Raw genomic sequence first — 26,101 nt, 5'->3', positions numbered from 1 at the left:
CTGCAGAGTGAGTTGTCACATTGATCCTCGCTGCTTTACCATAAATATTGTCACAAATTAATGCAAATATTTATGTCCCTCAAAATGTCTGTATTAGGAAGTTCCTGACATTCCATCTCACCAAACACAACTATGAGCTTTGTCTTTTATACCTCAGCGGATTAGAATCTACTACCTTTGTTTTTTCCCCCTCTTGACAGAATTGAACCACTGAGGACCATGGAGGGATGGAGGCAGATCGGTTCAGACTACCAGCACTGTGGTCTAAAACAAAGCCCCTGCCCCACTGGGGACTGGGGACCAGACAGACCCGATATAACTAGCTGCAAAATAAATAACGGTGTGCCGTGTCGTTGGACTCTGCTGTCTCCAGTCTAAATGGATCTCTCTTTGTTAGCATAATGAAAAAGGGAACAGTGGCCTCACCTTTGGCCATCCTGAAATGTCTGAGAACATAGTGTCCTATCAAACCCAAACAGCTGTATACAAGGCCCTAATTACAGTAGGATTGCTGCTGAGATGAATGTGGCTGGTTCAGTTTAGGGAATTGCAAGCTACTGAGACAACAGAGAAACCAATCAGGCGTCCAATCCATATTGAGTCTGTCCACTCCACTCTGCCGACAGACACAACACTGCATATATTTCAAATGTAGGGGCTTCCTTGATTTAATTTTAGCAGGAAATATTGAGAAAACAGATTTGCTCTAGTTACATAGAGGCTATGCTTTCGTGAGACGTCTTTCTTTTGTTATTCCGCCAAAGTAACTGAATCATGGTGTTTTCACTCTGACAAACTGAATTTGATATTTCTCTTTGAAGATCAAATAATGACTGTGCCAATTGTCAAAGCAGTGAGTCCCTTTAACAGTGAGCTCCTTGAGTGAGCAGCCCCAGGGCATCAGAGACCCACTCTGTGCCTCGCTGCTTCTCCCACTGCCAGCCTGGCTACACTGGTGTCAGGCATGAGCCCAATCTGACAGGCTTGTTCATCTAGTAGATATCCCTCCAGACAGGAAACTCTAGGTATCCAACCCCTTAAATCTGTTTCCACTGAACAAATGTGCACATACAGTGCCGTAAAAAAAAAAGTATTGGCCCCCTTTCTGATTTGCTCTATTTTAGATACTGAATGTTATCCGATCTTCAACCCCCAAAAAACAATTCCCCTGTGTGAAAAACGAATTGCCCCCGTACACTCAATAACTGGTTGTGCCAGCTTTAGCTGCAATGACTGCAACCAAACGCTTCCTGTATTTGGACAACATAGGTCCCATTATGCCTGGCGAAAATCAAACACTGCAATCCTTTTTGGTTGAAGATCTGATTACATTCGGTATCAAAAATATGCAGAAGTAGAGAAAATGGCAAATACTTTGTCACAGACTGTATGGGTTTATATTAGTGATAATACGTGGCATTCTGAAGCTGTCGAGACCTCTTACATGCTCTCACAAAAGCGAGCCAACGTGCTGGGCTTCTCCTGGTTCCTGCGCTGTCGGAACCAGCGCTGGATGGTCCGCACATCCCAGTCCAGCTGTTTGGACAGGCCCTCCAACCTCTTCTCATCTGGGTGCTAGGAAACACATGATCCAGACACCTGACTGTTAACAAGGCTGTCATTATTGTCGGAAGTTAAAACAGTCTTGATATTCGCTGAAATCAAAAGGCAATCAATGTCTCAACATTTCATCAGCATGATGCACTATGGGGTAGTGAAACTAGGGCTGGGGAATTGCCAGGGACCTCACAATACGACATTATCACAATACTTAGGTGCCGATACGATATGTATTGCGATTCGATACTACGATTTTATTGCGATTCCGTGTTCCAAACATATTGCTCACCATATGTCTGCTTCAGAGGGAAAAGAGAGAGTCATGAGTAAACAAGTCTTGATCAGGCATGGAAATAAAAGTGCTGAAAACAAATTGGCTCCATATTTAAAAAGAAGATGAAGAACAAGCTATGAGTTTTGGTGCAACTACAGCCAACTAGCGCAAAAATAATATTGAGGTATTATCAAAACGATATGATACATAGTCAAAAATAATATCCCGATATGTAACTATCGGTCCCCCCCCCCCCCCCCCCATCACTAAGTGAAACTGTGATCACCTGAAAAGAAGCTGAGAAGACACACCTTCGTTTCCATCTCTGAGGATGCACTATGACTGAGGATGTCTACCTTGTGTGGAGATAGTCTGCCAAGTTTCTCAGTATGTGAATCTGAGCATTTGTTAAAGGACCTTCATCCCTTTCTGAGCTAATAATAACCATGGTGCATCAATAGAACGAGGTACAAATACTTTCAAACATGATGTCTGGCTTTCTAGACTCAAACTGAATCCAATGCCTTTAGCCAAGAGACAGATTTTAATATGCAGTATGTTATCAGCACTAAAAAATGCAAACAAAAGATGGAAACACAGGAACTATTTTTAATTTTATTTACCTTGGTGATAGCAGTGAACACCTTCTCCAAAATGGCATTGGGCTGGGCTTTCTGTGGTCCATTGGCTTGTATCTTGAGACCCAAGGCACATGGTCTGGCAATAAACCTACAAAGAATTAAAAAAAAACAATATCAGAATATTCTCACAGTGGGTACTGTATCATCATCAACTAATTGTTGTTACTCAGAAAAGTGTTTTTGCTGGTGGTAAATGGGGACAATCGTGGCAGACACATTGACAATATTGACAACAGGTTGTTAAAAATAAATCTTAATGGTTAAAAATCTTATCCAACTATAAGTACAATGTGTGAATTGCTAAATTATTATGTCAGTGTGCATCGTTATATTCACAATATAAGAATTTGGCTAAATTTGACAACTGTATAAATGAAAGATGGCATCATGGAGCTATATGATTGACTAACAGTCACATTAATGGACAAAGGGTTATGGAAGATTAATCTGCCGAAAGTGTACGCCAAGATCAAGATAAAATGTCCATGTTCAGACAGCTGAGAGAGACAGACAACAAGAGATAGAGAGTGAGAGAGAGATATTAGCAGTGTAGTGGTCTATTCATTAAAAAGTCCTTACTCTGCAAATGAAGTGTGTTGTCAGCAATCAGAAAATCTGAACACTGACTCAGTATAAATGTCATTTAGAATCCTACAGAGGTAGTGTTGTCTTCAGTGAGAGGGAACATAAGAGCAACAGCAGTTGTTGGCAGATTCAATGGACACTAATCCAGTAAAACAACGTGTAGTAGTAGCAAATAGTATCATAGATACCCTTGTCCGATAATAGTACATGTGAGGCTCGTGTAGGCATAAGCAAGCTGCGTGTATAATCTACCACTAAAAAGCAAACATCTCGGTCTAGAAACACTTCACAGCAGGAACCACAGTCTTCACTATTTTGTTTGGCCTATTAGTGCGACCATATTTTATTAGGTCATATCATCCGTAATCAAAGACATTTACATTTAACAACAAGCCTCTCAACTGTCCCATGAAGACGTATACAGCACACATATTTCCAAGAAAAAGTTCCATTGTGAATGATTACAGAAGGAGTGGTGGGCTGGCTAGTGAGGTGTCACGGTGGTGGCGGTGACAGCAGCCAATCAGTGACATGTATGTAGCCTACACTAAAATATAGTTCAACTGTAGCCTACTGACGAATGCACACACATCTAAATCAGACACCTACATGCTATATCATGATGAGCCGATATAAAGAGTCTAGTATTAGGCAATGTTGAGACACTGCTGAGGGGATCTGTCTGTTTCCTACTGATGTCTGTGGTCTATATTGTACAGAGCATCCCATGTGTATGAGTGGTGTACCGGTCTAGCGTCAACACTTAGCCTGGTAGGCTATGTACAAATGGGATAGGCAGGCTTTCAACAATAACACGAAGCTCAACACTGATCACCATCACGACATATGCAGCACAGACCCTTGCAAGGTCAATAGTAGGCTACATTATACGAGCATGACTCGAATAATGTCCTTGCCTCTTATTGACAGCTGCAACTTGCAACTTGGATGCAAGGCCAGCATGCATCTTATTATGGAGAAAACAATTAATATCCAAATGCAGCTCTTTTGCTCTGACATATTATTAATATATAGAAGAAGCTTTGTTACAATGTAACAGACAGGCCTATAGTGAAGCTAACGTTACAATGTTACCTTGATACATCGCATCATGTGCATGTCATTGTCTAGAAATTCAGTGTGAGCGATACATGCTTCATTAGCCTACCCGAGACAATGTTTTTTTAAAACAGGCTTTCTTTAGGCTACATGTCAATTAAACGAATCCAACATCATCTCCAGTTATACCAACATAAGGTTATCACTTCTGAATGCACCCACCTTTCGAAAACCAGTCGAATCATAAAGATGCAGAAGGCTAAAGGACAAGCCACATACAAATCCTCGGCTTGCGGGAAGGTTGCCTCATCTGTGTTTTTTAAATCAGCCCAGGTTACATTGTGAGGGAGCCAAAATCTCTCGTTCCAAAACCATGCCAAAATACCAGCCATTTCCTTGTATTGTGTACGCGTTGTCCACTTTACCAATGGACCAGAAATGAATGCGATATCAATGGCCTATTGCGTAGTTGCAGCAGTCTCACGCTCGATCTTCCCAGGTTTTTAGTGTGATGGGATCAGTGTACGCGCCGCCCGTCTATTTCCCACGTGTGTGTCGTGAACGACATTAGTGTGAGCAACAATAGTGAAAGCGGGTTGCCTTCAAAATAAAAGTCCTCTATTGAAACATGAAACAGGTAAAAATAGTGGAATCATGCAACAATTGGACTAGATAATGCTAAACATGGAATGTTTATGTTGGTAACCCTCGTAACCCGAATATGTTGGTAACCCTCAATGCCGGTGTTTGGAGGATATATTGGCATGGTTTGCTGGCCCGAGATGAACAACACACGTGCCAATATATCCTTCAAACACCTGCTTCGAGGGTTACCAACATACTCGGGTTACCAACATATTAAAATAGTGAATACAGTATTAGCAGATACAGTATTAGCATCTTAGTAAATTCCACATGGTTGTGCTCTGTGAGTGTCACTGAGTAGGCTGGTACCGCATTTCATGGAAGTACAATCCATAGGTTAGGCTGTACAGTGCAATATTAATGTCCAGTATACATGCACACAATAAACCGAATGGAGAGGTGATTTCCCACAATCAAAGTCCGGCAATAAGAGCTAAGACGCTAATATTTGTGTAAACTCTACATTGTTGTGTTCTGTGAGTGTCACTGAGTAGGCTGATACCCCATTTAATGGGTGCACAATCCCATTACAAATCCGACAAATCCATGATTATCGAAAACTTCAACAAGCATTTCTCAACGGCTGGCCATGCCTTCCGCCTGGCTACTCCTACCTCGGCCAACAGCTCCGGCCCCCCCGCAGCTCCTCGCCCAAGCCTCTCCAGGTTCTCCTTTACCCAAATCCAGATAGCAGATGTTCTGAAAGAGCTGCAAAACCTGGACCCGTATAAATCAGCTGGGCTTGACAATCTGGACCCTCTATTTCTGAAACTATCCGCCGCCATTGTCGCAACCCCTATTACCAGCCTGTTCAACCTCTCTTTCATATCGTCTGAGATCCCCAAGGATTGGAAAGCTGCCGCAGTCATCCCCCTCTTCAAAGGGGGAGATACCCTGGACCCAAACTGTTACAGACCTATATCCATTCTGCCCTGCCTATCTAAGGTCTTCGAAAGCCAGGTCAACAAACAGGTCACTGACCATCTCGAATCCCACCGTACCTTCTCCGCTGTGCAATCTGGTTTCCGAGCCGGTCACGGGTGCACCTCAGCCACACTCAAGGTACTAAACGACATCATAACCGCCATCGATAAAAGACAGTACTGTGCAGCCGTCTTCATCGACCTTGCCAAGGCTTTCGACTCTGTCAATCACCATATTCTTATCGGAAGACTCAGTAGTCTCGGTTTTTCGGATGACTGCCTTGCCTGGTTCACCAATTACTTTGCAGACAGAGTTCAGTGTGTCAAATCGGAGGGCATGCTGTCCGGTCCTCTGGCAGTCTCTATGGGGGTGTCACAGGGTTCAATTCTCGGGCCGACTCTTTTCTCTGTATATATCAATGATGTTGCTCTTGCTGCGGGCGATTCCCTGATCCACCTCTACGCAGACGACACCATTCTATATACTTTCGGCCCGTCATTGGACACTGTGCTATCTAACCTCCAAACGAGCTTCAATGCCATACAACACTCCTTCCGTGGCCTCCAACTGCTCTTAAACGCTAGTAAAACCAAATGCATGCTTTTCAACCGATCGCTGCCTGCACCCGCATGCCCGACTAGCATCACCACACTGGATGGTTCCGACCTTGAATATGTGGACACCTATAAGTACCTAGGTGTCTGGCTAGACTGCAAACTCTCCTTCCAGACCCATATCAAACATCTCCAATCGAAAATCAAATCAAGAGTCGGCTTTCTATTCCGCAACAAAGCCTCCTTCACTCACGCTGCCAAGCTTACCCTAGTAAAACTGACTATCCTACCGATCCTCGACTTCGGCGATGTCATCTACAAAATTGCTTCCAACACTCTACTCAGCAAACTGGATGCAGTTTATCACAGTGCCATCCGTTTTGTCACTAAAGCACCTTATACTACCCACCACTGCGACTTGTATGCTCTAGTCGGCTGGCCCTCGCTACATATTCGTCGCCAGACCCACTGGCTCCAGGTCATCTACAAGGCCATGCTAGGTAAAGCTCCGCCTTATCTCAGTTCACTGGTCACGATGGCAACACCCATCCGTAGCACGCGCTCCAGCAGGTGTATCTCACTGATCATCCCTAAAGCCAACACCTCATTCGGCCGCCTTTCGTTCCAGTACTCTGCTGCCTGTGACTGGAACAATTGCAAAAATCGCTGAAGTTGGAGACTTTTATCTCCCTCACCAACTTCAAACATCTGCTATCTGAGCAGCTAACCGATCGCTGCAGCTGTACATAATCTATTGGTAAACAGCCCACCCATTTTCACCTACCTCATCCCCACAGTTTTTATTTATTTACTTTTCTGCTCTTTTGCACACCAATATCTCTACCTGTACATGATCATCTGATCATTTATCACTCCAGTGTTAATCTGCAATATTGTAATTATTCGCCTACCTCCTCATGCCTTTTGCACACATTGTATATAGACTCCCCCTTTTTTTCTACTGTGTTATTGACTTGTTAATTGTTTACTCCATGTGTAACTCTGTGTTGTCTGTTCACACTGCTATGCTTTATCTTGGCCAGGTCGCAGTTGCAAATGAGAACTTGTTCTCAACTAGCCTACCTGGTTAAATAAAGGTGAAATAAAAAATAAAAATAAAAATAGGTTAGGCTGTACATTTAAGTATGCCTCCAATGCAATTCTGAATTCAAATACGTCCAGAGTGCAATCAACTGATTTTTAAAATGAACTAATAATTGTCTTTTGTTGAATTTATTTAACAACATTCCAAACTTGTTTAAATTGTGGCATGATTCCATTATTTTTATCCGTTTGCGTCAGTTTCAATGACGGACTTTTATTATGATGCGAACCTCCGATCTACTGTTGATGCTCACGCTGTTGTCCACAACACACTGGTCTATTTTCTCCCTCGCTCTTTCCAGTGTAGGGAAGTAGAATGAATCAGGCATCTACTCCTCCGCAAGTGATTGGTGCATTGAAATGTCACACATGCAGTCACTATACAAAGGTATTCACGCATAAGTGGTGTATGGCAATAGCAATGTATCTTAAATTAAGATTTTAGCTTAATTTATGGAATAGGCTGAGTGTACCTTGACTGTTGATATTTTTTCTCCTCAATAGAATGCAGAATAATACGATTACATTGTTGTTAGTCTGAAATACTTATTGAATAATATGTTCCCGACTTCCTGTCCTGACTGTTCCTGACACATTTTGGTTAGGCAAATGTCCCATAGCCATTGAAAGCAAAAAATAAATACATGGAAAACGCACTGTATCAACATGAATACTTAGTCAATCATGCCACCCTACTTACCAGCACATAGCAGAAGAGCTCCTGTATAATGTTTTTGTCGAGGAAATTATAGCATTAATTAATTAATCAATCTCGGTTTACCCAGAACTAGTCTCACGTAATTGTAGCCTAGGCAGACGAATCTTTCCACAAGAGATTAGAAATTAATATATTTGTGTAAATACAGAATGTGAATGTATTAATTTAATAAAAGGACACCTTTTTATATTGTTGTAATCAGTAATGTACTTTCACCAAGAGACACCTAATAGGCATTATGTATTGTAGGGCCTCACAAATGTTGGTATATGATTGAAGGTGTAATATTGCCATCTAGTGGATTTTTTTTTTTTTTTTGCGCCCTGTGATACTTTGTAGCAACTTTTATCATACAGGGTACAATGTAATATACAAAATAAAGGGCCACATTCATTGTGCAACTTTCACCACAACGACAGTTCATCACTGCGTCATTCAAAATATCCAGGCTAAACTGTAACCAACGCCATAGGCCTAAAACGAATTCATTTGTTCAAGTTAAGTTTAATTTATTTATTAATCAAATAATAGGCAATTCATTTGATTATATTTGATTTGGCAACTAACAAAGACAACTTTCAGAGTTGGAATTTACATTTGTTTTTAAAATTGCAACTTTAATAGGCCTATCACAACATTTCAAGTGTTTTTTTTCAGCATGATTATTTGAATTCAGCCTATTAAACGAATAATCTAGAGAAATAGAATAGGCAATCTTAAATATGAACATAATTTATTTTAATATTTAGCCTATTGGTTGTTGTTTAAAACCATATAGGGTAGACATTTTAATATAATGGGTTATAATAAAGTCAAATGACACATTGCCGTTGTGGTGAAAGTTGCACAATGAATGTGGCCCTTTATTTTCCTGATGTTTTCATCGCAAGCGGTAGTAATGCGGAAAAGTCTAAATGGGATCATTGGGACGTCCCAACTCTGACGTCACCCTGTTGAAGTTGACGTTTTAAACGCTTAATGTACGAGTTAAGGTAGGGTTAAGGTTTGGTAAGGGTTATGGTAATGGTAATGGTAATGGTAAGGGCCATTCGTATGGTTAGGGTTAGGGTAGGGGTTAAGGTTAGGGTTTAGGGACGTCCCAAGGATTCAGGATAGCACTAACCGTAGTAACGCTCTGCAGCAACTGACACTTCTGTAGTCGGGAGTGAATGCACATTTTACAGTCTGTGGTCGCTAAGTAGCTAGCTCAGCAGCAGTAGCATCATGGCGGAGCAAGGCGAATCTCCGGCTCCTGTCCAGAATCCGCAACCAGTGCTGACAACGAGCTGGCCAATTACCAGGGAGTCGTACGAGTTACAGGAAGTCATAGGTTAGTAGGCTACATTTCTATAGTGTAATGATATAATGTTTTATCATGGATATGGCTCGGGCGGTTATCAGCGGTGAATGACGACGAGGGCCTACCGGCTTTTTCATATTGAACGGCGTCTCTTTAATGCTTTGCATTGCGGATGTTAATAACAACCTCTATCCGCTTGCTCTTGTAAGACGAAACCACTTATTTCATCATATTGAGAGATATTTATACTCATTGTAAAGTTGTATTCGTATGGATAGGAATTTAATGTAAATGCGTTTTTAATGCAACCCTGAACGATGCTCATTTATGGCACATGTCCAGTAGGCTAATATTGAAATAGATGAGCCTATGCATGGATGCAGTCCTCACGGGAATGGCATGTTATCCTTCGATAGAGAAGGGATATTGAATTGCATGCCACTCTGAAGTTAGTAAGAGGATCTACTGTTAGGCTACACGAAACAAAATAAACACGAGTAACATTCAGTTTTAATAACAGTCCAACGTTATTATGCCTATTATGATTATGATGGGTATTAGGCTATGCAAAAAATGGTCTACTTTGTAAGAATGTTGTCACAGATGATTTAATTGTCTCTGGAAAAGGAAAGGCAAATAGCCTATAGACATAATTTATAAGCCGCCTTCTGTCAATGTATTATAATTAATGTATAGTTGTAAAAAATAATGATATACATTTTAAGATGTTGCTTTGCCTCACTGTAAGCAATGTATCGTCTTTATTTTGTAATCCATAGATGAAACATTACAGTGGATAAGAATGTTTAGTTTATTGTTTCAGCAGGTCAGTCAAGTTTCATAGGTCATCAAGGTTTATTTTCACTTCTATTAGGTTACATCAAGGAGTTATAGAACCGGTTACATTGTAACAATACTGAGTGTCACTCTCCACTTCCCCTACTGCTAATAACGCCAGACCTCGTTTGGTAGGCCTATAATGCAGTTATTCACAGTAATTCCCCAAATGCTCAACGTTTTCTGCTCATTTAAGAATTTTGGCACCTGTGAACGGTGAGAGACATTTGAGCTGACACTGACAGCTAAAGAAAGCCATATCAGTGCTGATAAGGGATAGCACTACAACCACGAGCTGCTGTGGCTAGTCAGTCATCTTTTTTTGTGCTTATAATCAACTGTTGAGCAGTCCCATCTCCTCTCATCTTATCTGTCACCGGCAGTTGGCATGGTGTGTACTGTGTCACATTCTTAGTACAAGACAACTATAGCTTAGCATGGCCTGGTTCTTAAATAAACCCCTCTTCACAGCTTTGTCTTTGGATACACTGACTGTTATGCAGAGGAATTAACATGTCATTGGAAAATATGTTTGCACATACTGTATTTGTTCAATTCTGTTCTGAACTGTCATGGAACATACATTAGTTATTATTTAAATGTCACAAAAAACATTGAATATTCCGAACAGACACACAATGATACTGCATGTTTCAATGATCTCTTATGCTGTTCACCTTGGTCACATTTAATGTTACTGTACTGTCTCCTGCCCTGTTTTATAATTGCACCTCTATTTGTCTGTGATACCAGGCAGTGGGGCCACAGCCGTAGTGCAGGCTGCCCTCTGCACCCCCAGACAGGAACGCGTGGCCATAAAGAGAATCAACTTGGAAAAATGCCAGACCAGCATGGATGAGCTATTGGTGAGAGCAACAATAAATAAAGGCTATATTTTCATTGTGTGTGACCACAGTGCCTCAGGCTCTCTCTGGCCCATACTTTCCTGATTGGGCTGTAATTCGACTTTGCTGTTCTCTCTTGTGTATGTCTATTAGAGGCTGAGTAGGAGGGCTGTGCTACACTCAAGTGTCCATTTGAAAAATAAATTAGCCATAAGTTACAGTGTTTGTTCACTTCATTTTTAGAGACGCAAATGACCTATGAACAATCCTTGTTATAAGAAAGGTTGTCAAAAGATGTTAACTTTAATTTGTTTCTCATATGAGCCTCTTTCCTCTCATACAATAGAAAGAAATTCAAGCCATGAGCCAATGCAACCATCCAAATGTTGTCACCTACTACACCTCATTTGTGGTAAAGGATGAACTTTGGTTAGTCATGAAACTTCTGAGTGGAGGTAAGCGTTGACCTTCACCAACCTAGCAAAATAGAACTGCAAAGTCATGACATTGATCTCATACAATTTCAACATCACGACATGTAACGAGCAATTGTCCATCCTTTTGATCAGTTTACTGTAGACCTATGTGCAGTGGCATTAAAAGTGAAGTGTTATCACACCAGGTACAGTATATGGCTGGGAAGAATATCGAACATTGTAACAAACTTGCTTAACATAGAATGGGGTCAATAGAACAGTTGACATGGAAGGATCTTATGTAGAAATTGACATATCAGCATTGGGCATTGTGGGCACTGTTTGTCTGTCTGCTTCCTCTTTTTAGGATCCATGTTGGATATAATAAAGCATACCTTTAGCAGAGGAGAGCACAAAAATGGAGTTCTAGATGAGCTCATCATTGCAACCATACTAAAAGAGGTCCTTGAGGGGCTGGACTACCTGCATAGAAACGGACAGATTCACAGGTAAGATACCCTGGAGTCAGTGATGGTCGGTGCCGTTTAAGAAAAGGGAGGACGATTATTATTTTTATGAGCATAGCCTTATTTCTATTACAGCATATTTGATGACTGTCATTCATATTCCCTTCACCCAGCTCATCGTAACATCGATAGGTTTAGGCTACAATATGATACTCACATTTTTCCCCTATACCTATCATGAGGTTGCTACAACCTAGGCTATTAATGAAAGTTTACAACATAGGTGCACAGGTCGAGAGACATTTTAGTAGGGCTGTCCCCGACTAAAAAAAATCTTGTTAGATCTAAAGTCGTCTGTTCTTTCGACCAATTGATTGGTAGACATTTTGAAATGTGTATCTTTCCCTACATAGACACACCCTATGTGTTTTAATAAAATCAACTATACTGTATGTATGCTACTGAGCTTGTCTGATGCTTTAAGCACACTGGGATTAAATAATAAGACACACAAATGACTCGAGAGAGACAGAGATCAAGATAGCCTAACCAGAAGAAAAAGAAACCTGTTCCCGACCCTCTTCCTCCTGCTTCTGCTGGCATTCACAGATTCTGCTGTTACACTCCTGCTGTTACGCTCCTAATAGGCTACACCAGGGGTCGGCAACCTTTTCCATCTGGAGTGCCAATTTATCTTACCATTTCTACCGATCTGTGTGCCAGTTATGATTTTTATATGCACATTTTCGTGGGCAAGTTTAATTTATAATAAAGTCTATGTATCTCAAAATCATTATCATATGGTTAATAACAATTCTAAAAGTAACTTATATTGCCATTGCCAACTATGTCAAATTAGCCTACATAAAGCCAACAAATAAAAACATTGCAGCCTGCAGTTAGAAAATATACTGATAAAAATGAATATCCTATTAATCACATTGGCTACTCATAGCCTGTCTGCAAGGAACTAGAAACATTGTATAAGCTATTAACTTGGGTCCAGCCTGAAGCTTAAACTTGCAACATTGTATCAAATATTCTGGGACCTCAAGAGTTTCCAGATCCAGTGAGCCCCAGAAAGACATAGCTGTAGGATATTTGCACAAGGGATAAGAAGTAATCAGGTAGGCCTATTTTATGATGTTTCCTCCACCTGATCATGACATTTTTCCCCCCCTTTCACGCTGAGCGGATATCAAAAGAGCGCTGGAAAGAATTTTGAAATAGGCTACATTGAGGAACTATTGTCATTCTCAATGGATGTAAAAACAGACTTTGTTTACTTGGTGTTTGAGGTGAAGAAAAAATTAAGTTCCACAGTGGTGGTGAGTTAAGACAATCAGAAATACTACCAGATCCCCAAATGTGTACATTTATAGGCCTGCATTTGCGCGCAGGCCAGGTAGCCTAGGCCTACTTCTATGTATAATCAGGTGCGTGTCCTTACTCAACATTTACAGGAGCGCTACAAAACAAACCACAATTAACAAATTGACAACTCCTAAATGGAATGAAAAAAACAAAACTTGTTTCTCACAAGTGTAGCCTAGGTTGTGCGGTCAGCAAACAACATGTCCACTCTGACAATGAGAACGGTAAAAGACTGTAATAATAATATATTTAATGCATTAACAGAATTGACCATAACAAAACTAACATTGTAGATTAGAAATTATGGAAATTAACGGTAAATGTTCTACTGGTGATACTGGTGTGCCATCCCCGTGAGTCAGACGGGTGTCTCATGTGCCCAAAAATATTTTTTAGAATGCTAGACTAAAAAAATCTCGGTCTGCTCAATTAAAAAATTCTCCGCCTATCCACCAGTCGACTAAATGGGGTCAGCCCTAAATTTGAGTAATCAAGGTGACAGACATTGACACATTCAATACTGCCTTGCACACTCCTGCCTGCATCTAGCTGATCTAGGGGGTAATCATATGTCCAACAGTTGCAAACGAGAGGTTATGTTGGACAAATTCCAGTATGTTAATCCGTTTAAGAAACGTTTTTCCAACAGAATCGCCGGAATGAATACACCCCTGATCACACTCAAACACAGTTCACTTTCATAGCAGCCACATAAAAAAATCATGATCCCTTTGATAGTTTTATTCTTTCTCCGAAACTACATGTTCTCCTCTCACCTTTTCCCTTTGCTTGTGGACTTCAGTGCACAACACATCAGTTTTCTGTGACCAGGCGAAAAAACCCTTCCAAGCCAAACCTTCATATCATAACCGCTAACCGCTACACACAGCCTACATCATTGTCACCATATTAACGTCATAGTCAACATAGCAGCAAGAACTAACACATTAGTAAACCCCCTACAATCATGCAGCGCAGTGTACAGTCAGCAGCAACCAGTGTAGCAGTTACACCGGCGGGCCGCTGTGGCAATAAATTAATACAACCAAAAGCTTACCTTAACTTGAAAGAGTTCCAGAGTTGGATAGCCATAGCCAGCTAGCTAACATAGCTTTCCACTCTATTTGATCCGGGTGTTTGAGTAGGCTAAACTAGCTGCATTGCCTAGCTAAGTAAGTGAAACTGAAAAAAATACAACAAAATATAAGTCTCTCTCTCTCTCTCTCTCTCTCTCTCTCTCTCGCTTGTCCTTCATTTTTAAAAATATTAATTTGTTCAAAACTGTTCAACTATTGTCTTTCTCTCTCTTTGACTCAACTACTCACAATGTGTAATGCACTGCATTGCTAGCTAGCTGTAGCTTATGCTTTCAGTACTAGATTAATTGTCTGATTCTTTGATTGGGTGGACAACATGTCAGTTCATGCTGCAAGAGCTCTGATAGGTTGGAGGACATCCTCCGCAAGTCTATGGAAGGCGGTGAGAACCATGAGCCTCCTGAGTTTTGTATTTAAGTCAATGTACACAGAGGAGGACAGAAGCTAGCTGTCCTCCGGCTACACCATGGTTCTACCCTACAGAGGGCTGTTGAGGCTACTGTGGACCTTCACTGCAAAACCTTGTGTTTTAATCAATTATTTGGTGACCTGAATATATTTAGTATAGTTTTATCTAAAAAAAGTAACTTTTTTAATGTTTAACTATTTTTATTTTTATGAAATTCACTGAGGAGGATGATCCTCCCCTCCCTCCTCGGAGGAGCCTCTACTGTCTGGAGTTTTAAACATTAATTCTTTGCACAGGGTCTTCCTTAAAAGAGTGTATTTAAAAGTTACATAGTATTAATCTAAGAGTTACATGGTATTAGTTAAATTGTGATGACATTATCTACCGTTTCAATGTAATGTATTGACAGATTGTGTTCTTTGAACTTGCCTGGATGTCAAGGGCATAAAGAAGTAAACCACTATTACCCCCTTGGGCAGTGTTCCAAATGACAGTAGGCTGCAAAACTAATTTGTACACATGGATGCAATTGATCCTGCTCCACTTAGGTCGATAGATACTGTTTGGGCCTGACTGGGGTGTTTTTGCTGTGTGTGTGTGACCTCAGGGATGTGAAGGCTGGGAACATTCTGTTGGGAGAGGATGGATCTGTTCAGATTGCAGGTGTGTGAGTAATGTCACTCCCTCACCTCATCTTCACCTGTTAAATTGTATTCTCACAGCTCACTGACTGCCACAAAGATAGTACTTTTTGAATGATGCTTCCACACATTCAGTTAATTCAACAGCCTAATCAACATAATGCCAGACTTCACCAATCAAAAGTAGGAATATACTTGTAAAATGGCAAAGATTCATATATTTTTGAAGCTAGCGAATACGCAGTAGTTTACATATTGACTGCGTGTTTCTCTTTCCTGTCCTGAAGACCTTTCAGCCCCACTCAAAATATTGAGATTAAAAAGTTAGTATTTTATAAGTGTTTTATTTATTTGCTAGGAATACAACATGAATGTAGATATACAGTTGAAGTCGGAAGTTTACATACACTTAGGTTGGAGTCATTAAAGCTTGTTTTTCAACCACTCCACAAATTTATTGTTGGCAAGTCGATTAGGACATCTACTTTGTGCATGAAACAAAGTATTTTTTCCAACAATTGTTTACAGACAGATTATTTCACTTATAATTCACTGTGGGTCAGAAGTTTACATACACTAAGTTGACTGTGCCTTTAAACAGCTTGGAAAATTCCAGAAAATGATGTCATGGCTTTAGAAGCTTCTGATAGGCCAATTGACATCATTTGAGTCAATTGGAGGTGTACCTGTGGATGTATTTCAAAGCATACCTTCAAACTCAGTGCCTCTTCGCTTGACATCATGGGAAATTGAAAAGAAATCAGCCAAGATCTCAGAATTTTTTTATAGACCTCCACAAGTCTGGTTCATCCTTGGTAGCAATTTCCAAATGCCTGAAGGTACCATGTTCATCTGTACAAACAATAGTATGCAAGTATAAACACCATGGGACCACGCAGCCGCCATACCGCTCAGGAAGGAGACGCGTTCTGTCTCCTAGAGATGAATGTACTTTGGTGTGAAAAGTGCAAATCAATCCCAGAACAAAAGCAAAGGACCTTGTGAAGATGCTGGAGGAAACAGGTACAAAAGTATCCACAGTAAAACAAGTCCTATATCGACATAACCTGAAAGGCCGCTCAGCAAGGAAGAAGCCACTGCTCCAAAACCGCCATAAAAAAGCCAGACTAAGGTTTGCAACTGCACATGGGGACGAAGATCATACTTTTTGGAGAAATATCCTCTGGTCTGATGAAACAAAAATATAACTGTTTGGCCATAATGACCATCGTTATGTTTGGAGGAAAAAGGGGATTGCTTGCAAGCCGAAGAACACCATCCCAACCGTGAAGCACGGGGGTGGCAGCATCATGTTGTGGGGGTGCTTTGCTGTTGGAGGGACTGGTGCACTTCACAAAATAAATGGCATCATGAGGCAGGAAAATTATGTGGATATATTGAAGCAACATCTCAAGACATCTGTCAGGAAGTTAAGGCATGGTCGCAAATGGGTCTTCCAAATGGATAGTGACCCCCCAGGCATACTTCCAAAGTTGTGGCAAAATGGCTTATGGACAACAAAGTCAAGGTATTGGAGTGGTCATCACAAAGCCCTGACCTCAATCCTGTAGAACATTTGTGGGCTGAACTGAAAAAGCATGTGCGAGCAAGGAGGCCTATAAACCTGACTCAGTTACACCAGCTCTGTCAGGAGGAATGGGCCAAAATTCACCCAAGATATTGTGGGAAACTTGTGGAAAGCCACCTGAAACATTTGTTCCAAGTTAAACAATTTAAAGGCAATGCTGCCAAATACTAATTGAGTGTATGTAAACTTCTGACCCACTGGGAATGTGATGACAGAAATAAAAGCTGAAGTGAATCATTCTCTCTACTATTATTCTGACATTTCACTTTCTGAAAATAAAGTGGTAATCCTAACTGACCTTAAAGAGGAATTGTGAAAAACTGAGTTTAAATGTATTTGGCTAAGGTGTATGTAAACTTCCAACTTCAACTGTACCAGTTCATAAGTGCATTTAGTTAAACTCAGTATGTTCTGCACGAAACAGACATTTCTTGTATTTCTACAACATGGGGTTGACAATATTTGGGTCTTTCCACAGAATGAGTGCCGTTTTCATCCTTTTTATATATATTTTTTTTTAAATTGAGCACCAATTTTGACCCTGTTATATTCAATGATGTAGCTTTTAATATAGACCACATGGAGAATTCAATAAATCAGATTTTTAATATAAAGTCTTGCTAAAGTGCCAAATTTCAGCATGTTGACATTACCCGCCTCGGTGAATTCTAGGAATATTTTAATCCTCCTAACCCCAACATTTCTGCAGGTTTTCACCAACATTGTAAGGCCATAGTTATTGTGTTGCTCTGACAAAGTAATTTCTGAAGATGATTTTTATTTCATATGACTATTGATTCATTTCAAGGTCAAAACCTGTCCCTCATTTTAAGGTCAACCCTGTTACATGAACTGAACTGTTGTTTTAATATGGTAAAACTATTCCTTTTAAATACTTCTTTCAAAAGAGGCTATGAACATCTAACAGTAAAATCATAGCTTAAAAGCACTCTTTTTTTTGCCATTTTTTGAGTTTTGTGGTGGAAAACTGGTGGATCAATAATAACTTGGCTAGAAAAGTTTGAACTATTCAATTTGTTTTGTGAAGCTTGCATTCAAGCATGTTACAGTCAACCCTGTTACTTTATTTGGCACTTAATATACACTTACTATAGTATCTTTTGTAATTTAACCTCTTGAGATGGGAAAACAAGTTTTTTATTAAGTTTAGCATGTGCTCTTTATGACAGAATGCTACAATTAGGTGACATTGTTTTCCCCACAAAGTTACACATCTCAAAGTGCACCGAATTGGTGGAACGACCCATTTATACTGAATAACATAAAGGTAGTCAAACAGGTCCCCCAACATAAATCACTGGAGGCCTACAGTCTTTCATGTACTTGGACGACCTTTAGCCTACAAACACAGCAAGGAGAACCATTCTAACACGAATGCAACTGAAGAGCTGGAGTGTGCACAGTTTGTATAAGGTGTATAACATGAAATACTTGTGAAAGACCTCTTAGTCGTTTGAGTATATTTGAGCAAATACCGCATAACATTATTATCCCTTTCTATCAGATGTTAATGAGGTATAACATTTACATCCATACATGTCATCTGAATTATCCATATTTCTTCCTAGATTTTGGAGTTAGTGCCTTTTTGGCCACTGGAGGAGATATGACCAGAAACAAAGTACGGAAGACTTTTGTGGGCACACCATGTTGGATGGCCCCTGAGGTGATGGAACAGGTGAGACTATCTTGTGGCCAGTTTTAGTAACATCTACTATCTGTTTTCACCTAGACTGTACAACACTAACAGTAGCTCTGCCATGTCCACAGGTACGAGGCTATGACTTCAAAGCAGACATTTGGAGTTTTGGAATCACTGCCATAGAGTTGGCCACAGGGTCTGCACCTTACCACCGATACCCACCCATGAAGGTGAGCCTGATCACTGCATATCTAGATCCCAGACAGGAAGCGAAATAGGCCTACATCTTAACTAATGAACCATGAAAAGGCAAATTACTACCCAATGTCTATGTAACCTCTGAGAGAACACTTGAATGTCTTTGACCCTTCCTCTTCTCTTCCCAGGTCTTAATGCTGACCTTACAGAACGATCCTCCCACCCTAGACACGGGTGTGGAGGACAAAGAGATGCTGAAAAAATATGGGAAATCGTTTAGGAAGCTAATAACCCTGTGCCTTCAGAAGGAGCCTGCCAAGAGGTTTGTACATGTCTGCCATTCTGTGAACTGCATTAAGCCTATTCTCTAAATCTGTAGAGTCTGTCACTGGTTGATGATGAAGTAAATCTGATGGCCTTGGGAGTTGATCGAGTCTCTGTAGAATGTCAGACACATTTCAGGAGAGTCCTGAAATATAGTCTTCATGTTTAGTGGGCTCACTCATACCCACCCACCCAAGAATATCTATTCTCACACAGACAGATTCGAGGAATTGTACATTCAGTTCTAGGCCAATGATTGGAATGTGTTCTTATATCTCCATGTATTTTCCTTCTCTTCAGGCCTACAGCAGCAGAACTTTTGAAATGTAAATTTTTCCAGAAAGCCAAGGTATGATTTTACCTCCAGGATTTGACCTGTTCTTTATTGTTTTTTTGAGGCTTAAAGAATTTGTATGTAGATTTGCTTAACATGGGTTGTGATTTTCATCTGCAGAACAGAGAATATCTGATCGAAAAGCTGCTATGCAGAGCCCCGAACATAACCCAGAGAGCCAAAAGGGTAATGTCTAAACAAACATCCTTCCCAGTAAAGCAGACCCAATATTGACTGAACAAAGTATGGTAAGATGATAGGGGTTGGCAGCACACTCCGCCAGTCAACAGACATTGAGTGTCCTCTCCCTCTCTCTCTTACTGATCAACACGTCATTCACTTTGTGATCAAACTGTTCTGTGAGGCTGCAAATATGGGCCACTCCTGGAGCAATATCAGTCATGCAGAATAGATGTGCTTACAACTCTTGCATTAGTGGTCCGTAACGTTGCTCAGACGCTCACTGCAAGTGGCGGACAAAGACAAATGGAATTTAATGTGAGTGGTTAGGTAACGGGGAGGTGCACTTAAACATACCATTTGCATGCTCAGTTTGCCTTGCGGTCACAGTGAACTGGGCATGAGTGCATCAGTGTGGCAGGAAAGGTTGATATTGGATCGCCATCGTCCTACATGTGGATTACTGAAGTAATGGGTGCGAAGACCCTATTGCCAGAAGGCAAAAAGGCCAGGGTGATCGAGTTGGATGGAAATTCACTGACATGGCATGGGTGACTGCAGGACATGGGTGACTGGAGGACATGGGGGATTGTGGAGGTGTCGCATGACCAAGTCATTTAGCAGAGCATAATGTCAATAGAGATGGAAGTGACTCGTGACAGAGTTGTCAGACAGAGGGGAGAACAGTATGCTGGTCAGAACAGTCACAATCATTCAGATCGTGTGTGGGTGGGTTGACTAATTTGGTAAACATGGTTTAAAGGTGCACTATGCAGAAATCGCTCTGCCATTTCCTGGTTGGTAAAATTCTAATAGTTGCCTAATTTCAGTATATGTGACAAAACAAGCAAGTATATTGTAGAGAATCAATGTACCATCTAAACCGCTGTTAAATATATTTTCCCTAACCAAAAAGATTGTATTTTCAGCTGTTTGCAGCTGGTGTACAAAATCAAAAGTAAAAGATGGGAAGCGTAGAAATAGCTCACATAGAACAACAGATCTACCACATATTAGACTTGCTTTCAATGAGAATGACAGATCGATAACTCACATTTCTATGTGAATTTGGTCGGGTTTCCCAAAAAGTTACATATTGCAGCTTTAATGAGAGATTATGGTTGATTGTAGAATGATTAGTATTCCATTCTGAGGCTGCGATGTAATCATGATACCCTCTGCAGCCAACCCTGATCCTCCGATCCTGTCTGTCTTCTGGTCCTGTTTCACCACTAGAACTGTTGGTGTACTGTTCTGACCTATGGAGAATCACCCACATGATCCACTCAGCAGACACAGGCTAGCCTGCACAGAGAGGCATCCTTGCAGAAACATGGTCATCTCAGTACTCTGTAACCTGTCCACATCACCGACCAGATCAGACTCTCTCCCCTTTGACCCCCTTACTCAGTCTGTCTGTCTACTACCCTCTCCCTCACTCTCCCTCCCATCCGGCCTACCTTCCTCATTCTGTCTATCTCCCTTCCTCCCGGAGACTCCCACCTCCTCTGCAGGTGTATTAATTCAACCAGAGTTAATACACAATAGCAATATTCTAGACATGTATCTCTAGGCAAATGACAGAATTAATGCAGTTGTTCATTGGCCAGAAGAGGGCAGCCCTGCTCCTTAGTTGATCTCTTCATAGGGCGACCTGCAGGAGGTATTGATCAAAGATTACGGTGCGATGCAGCAGTCATTGATGTGTTACGTAATTGAAAGTTGGAAAATAATACTGATATAATACTGAGATTGATTTGCTACGCCAGTACACAGAGGATACAGTATCGATTCAGAGCATTTATAGATTGCTCCTGTAATTTGCCTGTATGTACTCCTTCATCCCATATTTTCCCTTTGTGCATTTCTCTAAGTGTGCATGCTCATAAATGTTCCTATTAATATTAAATACTAAATGTAGTTGTTCACATGCTTTGGCAGCTTGACGGTACCGTGTTTGTGTGTAAAGAGACATACAGGCCACTGAACTGTTACATGCATCCACACACAGTGGACTGATGCTTTTCTTTTTGCTCAAGGAGCCAGAGCAGAATTCCAGGAGCATGGGCTCTGTGTCAGGTTCAGCGAAAGAACTTGATGCCATCAGAAGGGTACATGTTCTTTGACTTAGCCCTAGAATGCTGGGGCTTCCACTTAGATTCATCCAGAGTTAGCTGCTTAAGGAGTTGTGTGTGTTTCCTTTTCTTCGTTTCATTTTTGTTTTATTTTGTTCTTTTGTTCTCTGCTAGCTCATAGCAGCCATTTTGTAGACCTTAGAAACTCTCTGAGAGGAATCCGAGCTTAAGTGTTTGTGAAATGCTTACTGGTATCCACCTGCGCATTTTATGAAATATTTCAAAAAACTCATCAGCTCATATAGGCCAAGTAAATGCCATTTAATGTTGTGTTGGTTTTAACATTACTGAGAGAACATTAGAAGGTGTGTGGGCTACTAAATGTGTTTGATGGGATGTCTAAACGGTTGTGCTGTGTTTGGCTTAGGTGAGGAGAGTTCCAGGGTCCAGCGGCCACCTGCACAAGATGGAGGACGGAGACTGGGAGTGGAGCGATGACGAGCTCGATGTAGGGAGTGAGGAGGGCAAGGCTGCTGTCAATCAAGGCAGGGTAGGTGAGACCATGACAAGAGATGCACATCAAAACTTGGCCACAGGGGCTGGGGGAAAAAGCAACAACTAATGTTGAGGGCAATTCTCTATGCTTTTTACCTGCACTTTGGTTAGCTTGATCCTTCCTTTTTGTTTTGCCTTTCTACAGTCATTCTCTAGCTGAATGTATTTCTGTGAATGCAGCGAGCAAGCTTTGTTTCAGAGAGGGGCCTGTGACATGTCGCTAAAGGTAATTGGTAAGGGTTTGAAGATAGCTGTAGGGGGCTGAGGATGGAGCGGGGAGCCAGCTATGATCAAATATCAAAAGGTTCTTTGACAAGATGCCTTACCTGATGTCTCTTACAGGGAAAATTACACAAAGCAAAGATACAACAAATAAAATGCTGATAATGATATTCTACTTGGGTCAGTTTTAATTGTTTGTTTTTCTCCTCTACGCTACACTACACTATTGTGTTCTTAGGTGTTTGAGCTCTACATCTGCCAGTCGTATTTAGATTTGTCAAGACTGAGAATATAATATTGTTTGTGTTTGATATTACCTTCCAGTCGCGAAGGCTCAGAGAGGACAACGAAGACGAGGGCGAAGATGTAAGTTAGCTCTTTTCTGTTCTATAAACAAATATGGAGTACATGATATGTCATTGTTAAAGTATTTTTAATATCATAGAGACAGACGCTTAGGTGTAATGTGGGTGAAGTCAGATTGTTGTGTGTAAACCTGCACATTGACTAGAATAATTGACTTACTTTGCCTCTGTCTGTTTCTGTGTAATTTGATTACTTTACAAAGGGCTTCATTGGAAAATCTAATTGTCTGCCTCAACAGGGAGCAGGTTATGTATCCGTTATGAAATCTCAAATAAACCTAGTACATCTTACCCCACAGTTTCTCTGACTCATGGATTTTTAGCAAGGTCGAACGTATATACAGTTGAAGTCGAAAGTTTACATAAACTTAGGTTGGAGTCATTAAAACTCGTTTTTCATCCACTCCACAACTTCTTGTTAACAAACGTTAGTTTTGGCAAGTCGGCTAGGACATCTACATTGTGCATGACACAAGTAAGATTATTTCACTTCTAATTCACTGTATCACAATTCCAGTGGGTCAGAAGTTTACATACACTAAGTTGACTGTGCCTTTAAACAGCTTGGAAAATTCCAGAAAATGATGTCATGGCTTTAGAAGCTTCTGATAGGCTAATTGACATAACTTGAGTCAATTGGAGGTTTACCTGTGGATGTATTTCAAGGCCTACCTTCAAACTCAGTGCCTCTTTGCTTAATATCATGGGAAAATCTAAAGAAATCAGCCAAGACCTCAGAAAAAAATTGTAGACTTCCTCAAGTCTGGTTCATCCTTGGGAGCAATTTCCAAACGCCTGAGGGTACCATGTTCATCTGTACTAACTATAGTACGCCATGGGACCACGCAGCCGTCATATCGCTCAGGAAGGAGACGCGTTCTGTCTCCTAGAGATGAACGTACTTTGGTGTGAAAAGTGCAAATCAATCCCAGAACAACAGCAAAGGACCTTGTGAAGATGCTGGAGGAAACGGGTACAAAAGTATCTATATCCACAGTAAAACAAGTCCTATATCGACATCACCTGAAAGGCAGCTCAGCAAGGAAGAAGCCACTGCTCCAAAACAGCCGCAAAAAAGCCAGACTACAGTTTGCAACTGCACATAGGGACAAAGATCGTACTTTTTTTTCTCCTCTGGTCTGATCAAACAAAAATATAACTGTTTGGCCATAATGACCATCCTTATGTTTGGAGGAAATAGGGGGAGGCTTGCAAGCTGAAGAACACCATCCCAACCGTGAAGTACAGGGGTGGCAGCATCATGTTGTGGGGGTGCTTTGCTGCAGGAGGGACTGGTGCACTTCACAAAATAGATGGCATCATGAGGCAGGACAATATTGTGGATATATTGAAGCAACATCTCAAGACATCAGTCAGGAAGTTAAAGCTTGGTTGCAAATGGGTTTTCCAAATGGACATAGACCCCAAGCATACTTCCAAAGTTGTGGCAAAATGGCTTAAGGACAACAAAGTCAAGGTATTGGAGTGGCCATCACAAAGCCTTGACCCCAATCCCATAGAACATTTGTGGGCAGAACTGAAAAAGCGTGTGCGAGCAAGGAGGCCTACAAACCTGACTCAGTTACACCAGCTCTGTCAGGAGGAATGGGCCAAAATTCACCCAACTCATTGTTGGAAGCTTGTGAAAGGCTACCTGAAACGTTTGACCCAAGGTAAACAATTTAAAAGCAATGCTACCAAATATTAATTGAGTGTATGTTAACTTCTGAACCACTGGGAATGTGATGAAAGAAATAAAAGCTGAAATAAATAATTCTCTCTACTATTATTCTGACATTTCACTTTCTTAAAATAAAGTGGTGATCCTAACTGACCTGAGACAGGGAATTTTTACTTGAATTAAATGTCAGGAATTGTGGAAAACTGAGTTTAAATGAATTTAGGTAAGGTGTATGTAAACTTCCGACTTCAACTGTAGATGCTTTCTCTTTTTGAATGTTCATAAACAAAACAACAAAATGTTTTACATATTAATTGTTTTCTATTGACTCTTCTCTATTTGCTGACTGAGTTGAGCAATGACCTTGACCATGACCTTGATCTTGGGCAAATATTTGCTATTCTTAACAATGTTCACCCACTAAACACCCTTTCCATAGCACACAAAAATATATAGTTTACTAAATGCCTTTCATTTTGTGCCACAGGATGAGGAGAATGCCAATAGTGTTCCCATTGAAGGGCTATCCATTCAGCATCCCCAGGTGAGGGTTTCAGTATCATCACCACCAGCAGCAGAGGCAGACGTTAATTTGTCATGATTCAGTGACCTTGATGCCCCACTGATTATGTGTGAGTATGTGCCAGTCTCCCAGTGGCTCCTGGAGGGGCCCTTTCAGCAGGTAATAACTCTGAGTAAATGGACATCCTGCTGATACTGCCAGCTCTAAAGTCATCTAAAAGGCCCCGTGTCATTCTCTCACTGGCCATTGTCATTTCAGAAATGAGCCAGAGTAGTTTGAGGTTCATCCCCCGTGTCCGACAATGATAGAGGCCATAAGTGCTACTGCGGTTCTTACTTTGTTGAGTCAGGATCTAGTCAGCGTCAAGGGTCCCGGGTGGCGCAGCGGTCTAAGGCACTGCATCTCAGTGCTAGAGGCATCACTACAGACCCTGATACGATCCTGGGCTGTATCCCAACCGGCAGTGATTGGGAGTCTCATAGGGTGGCACACAATTGGCCCACGTCGCCCGGGGTTATGGTTTGGCCGGTGTAGGCCGTCATTGTAAATACACATTTATTCTTAACTGGCTTGCCTAGTTAAATAGAGGTTAAATAAAAAATGTTTTTTTACTGATTGTGCCTCCTCATAAACAGAATAATCTTGTCAGAGTTCATCAATAGAAGTATATACACTGTAGATATTGAATGTATTTTGTGTGAATTAATTCATGTATACTTCTGTTGGTTTTGTAGTTTAATAATTTCAGCATAGTGCAAGATACATATATATATGTTCTATACTCCAGGAGATATTGAGGACTTGCTGGCTTTATTGACTCACCAGACTTACTCTTTACTTATAGGTGCAACCGTTTGAGAAGAACACAGGGCCCTATATTCAAGTTGCTCTGAATATGGTCCTAAGGCTAAGGTAAGCAGAGTTTGAATTTGTCCTGCTGCTA

General features: G+C 40.9%; 2 protein-coding genes across 4 annotated transcripts in view; one reads left to right on the top strand and one right to left on the bottom strand.

Annotated features, from left to right (window-relative positions):
• Positions 1-4,649, bottom strand: part of cers6 (ceramide synthase 6) — a 31,233-nt gene extending 26,584 nt beyond the window's left edge. For both annotated transcript variants that reach the window (XM_029686985.2, XM_065006350.1), the window contains exons 1-3: positions 4,342-4,649; positions 2,458-2,563; positions 1,445-1,575 (exon numbers count right to left, since the gene is read on the bottom strand). In XM_029686985.2, coding sequence (XP_029542845.1) covers positions 1,445-1,575; positions 2,458-2,563; positions 4,342-4,511 — 407 coding nt within the window. In that variant the 5' untranslated portion in view covers positions 4,512-4,649. The remainder of the gene's footprint in view (positions 1-1,444; positions 1,576-2,457; positions 2,564-4,341) is intronic.
• Positions 4,650-8,993: 4,344 nt separating this feature from the next.
• The window catches only part of stk39 (serine threonine kinase 39), a 32,417-nt gene continuing 15,309 nt past the window's right edge, over positions 8,994-26,101 (top strand). Inside the window, exons 1-15 of one of the 2 annotated variants that reach the window (XM_029686803.2) lie at positions 8,994-9,394; positions 10,955-11,067; positions 11,393-11,501; positions 11,830-11,971; positions 15,417-15,472; positions 18,628-18,737; positions 18,830-18,931; positions 19,088-19,221; positions 19,524-19,572; positions 19,678-19,743; positions 21,777-21,848; positions 22,240-22,362; positions 22,914-22,955; positions 25,123-25,179; positions 26,003-26,070. In XM_029686803.2, the coding sequence (XP_029542663.1) occupies positions 9,289-9,394; positions 10,955-11,067; positions 11,393-11,501; positions 11,830-11,971; positions 15,417-15,472; positions 18,628-18,737; positions 18,830-18,931; positions 19,088-19,221; positions 19,524-19,572; positions 19,678-19,743; positions 21,777-21,848; positions 22,240-22,362; positions 22,914-22,955; positions 25,123-25,179; positions 26,003-26,070 (1,349 nt within the window). In that variant the 5' untranslated portion in view covers positions 8,994-9,288. The remainder of the gene's footprint in view (positions 9,395-10,954; positions 11,068-11,392; positions 11,502-11,829; positions 11,972-15,416; positions 15,473-18,627; positions 18,738-18,829; positions 18,932-19,087; positions 19,222-19,523; positions 19,573-19,677; positions 19,744-21,776; positions 21,849-22,239; positions 22,363-22,913; positions 22,956-25,122; positions 25,180-26,002; positions 26,071-26,101) is intronic. The other variant, XM_029686879.2, reaches the window with a different exon arrangement.

This window comes from Oncorhynchus nerka, linkage group LG1 (assembly GCF_034236695.1).
Source record: "Oncorhynchus nerka isolate Pitt River linkage group LG1, Oner_Uvic_2.0, whole genome shotgun sequence".
NCBI lineage: Eukaryota > Metazoa > Chordata > Actinopteri > Salmoniformes > Salmonidae > Oncorhynchus > Oncorhynchus nerka.
Note: the sequence above shows the minus strand (reverse complement) of the source record. Positions and strands in the feature narration are given on the sequence as shown.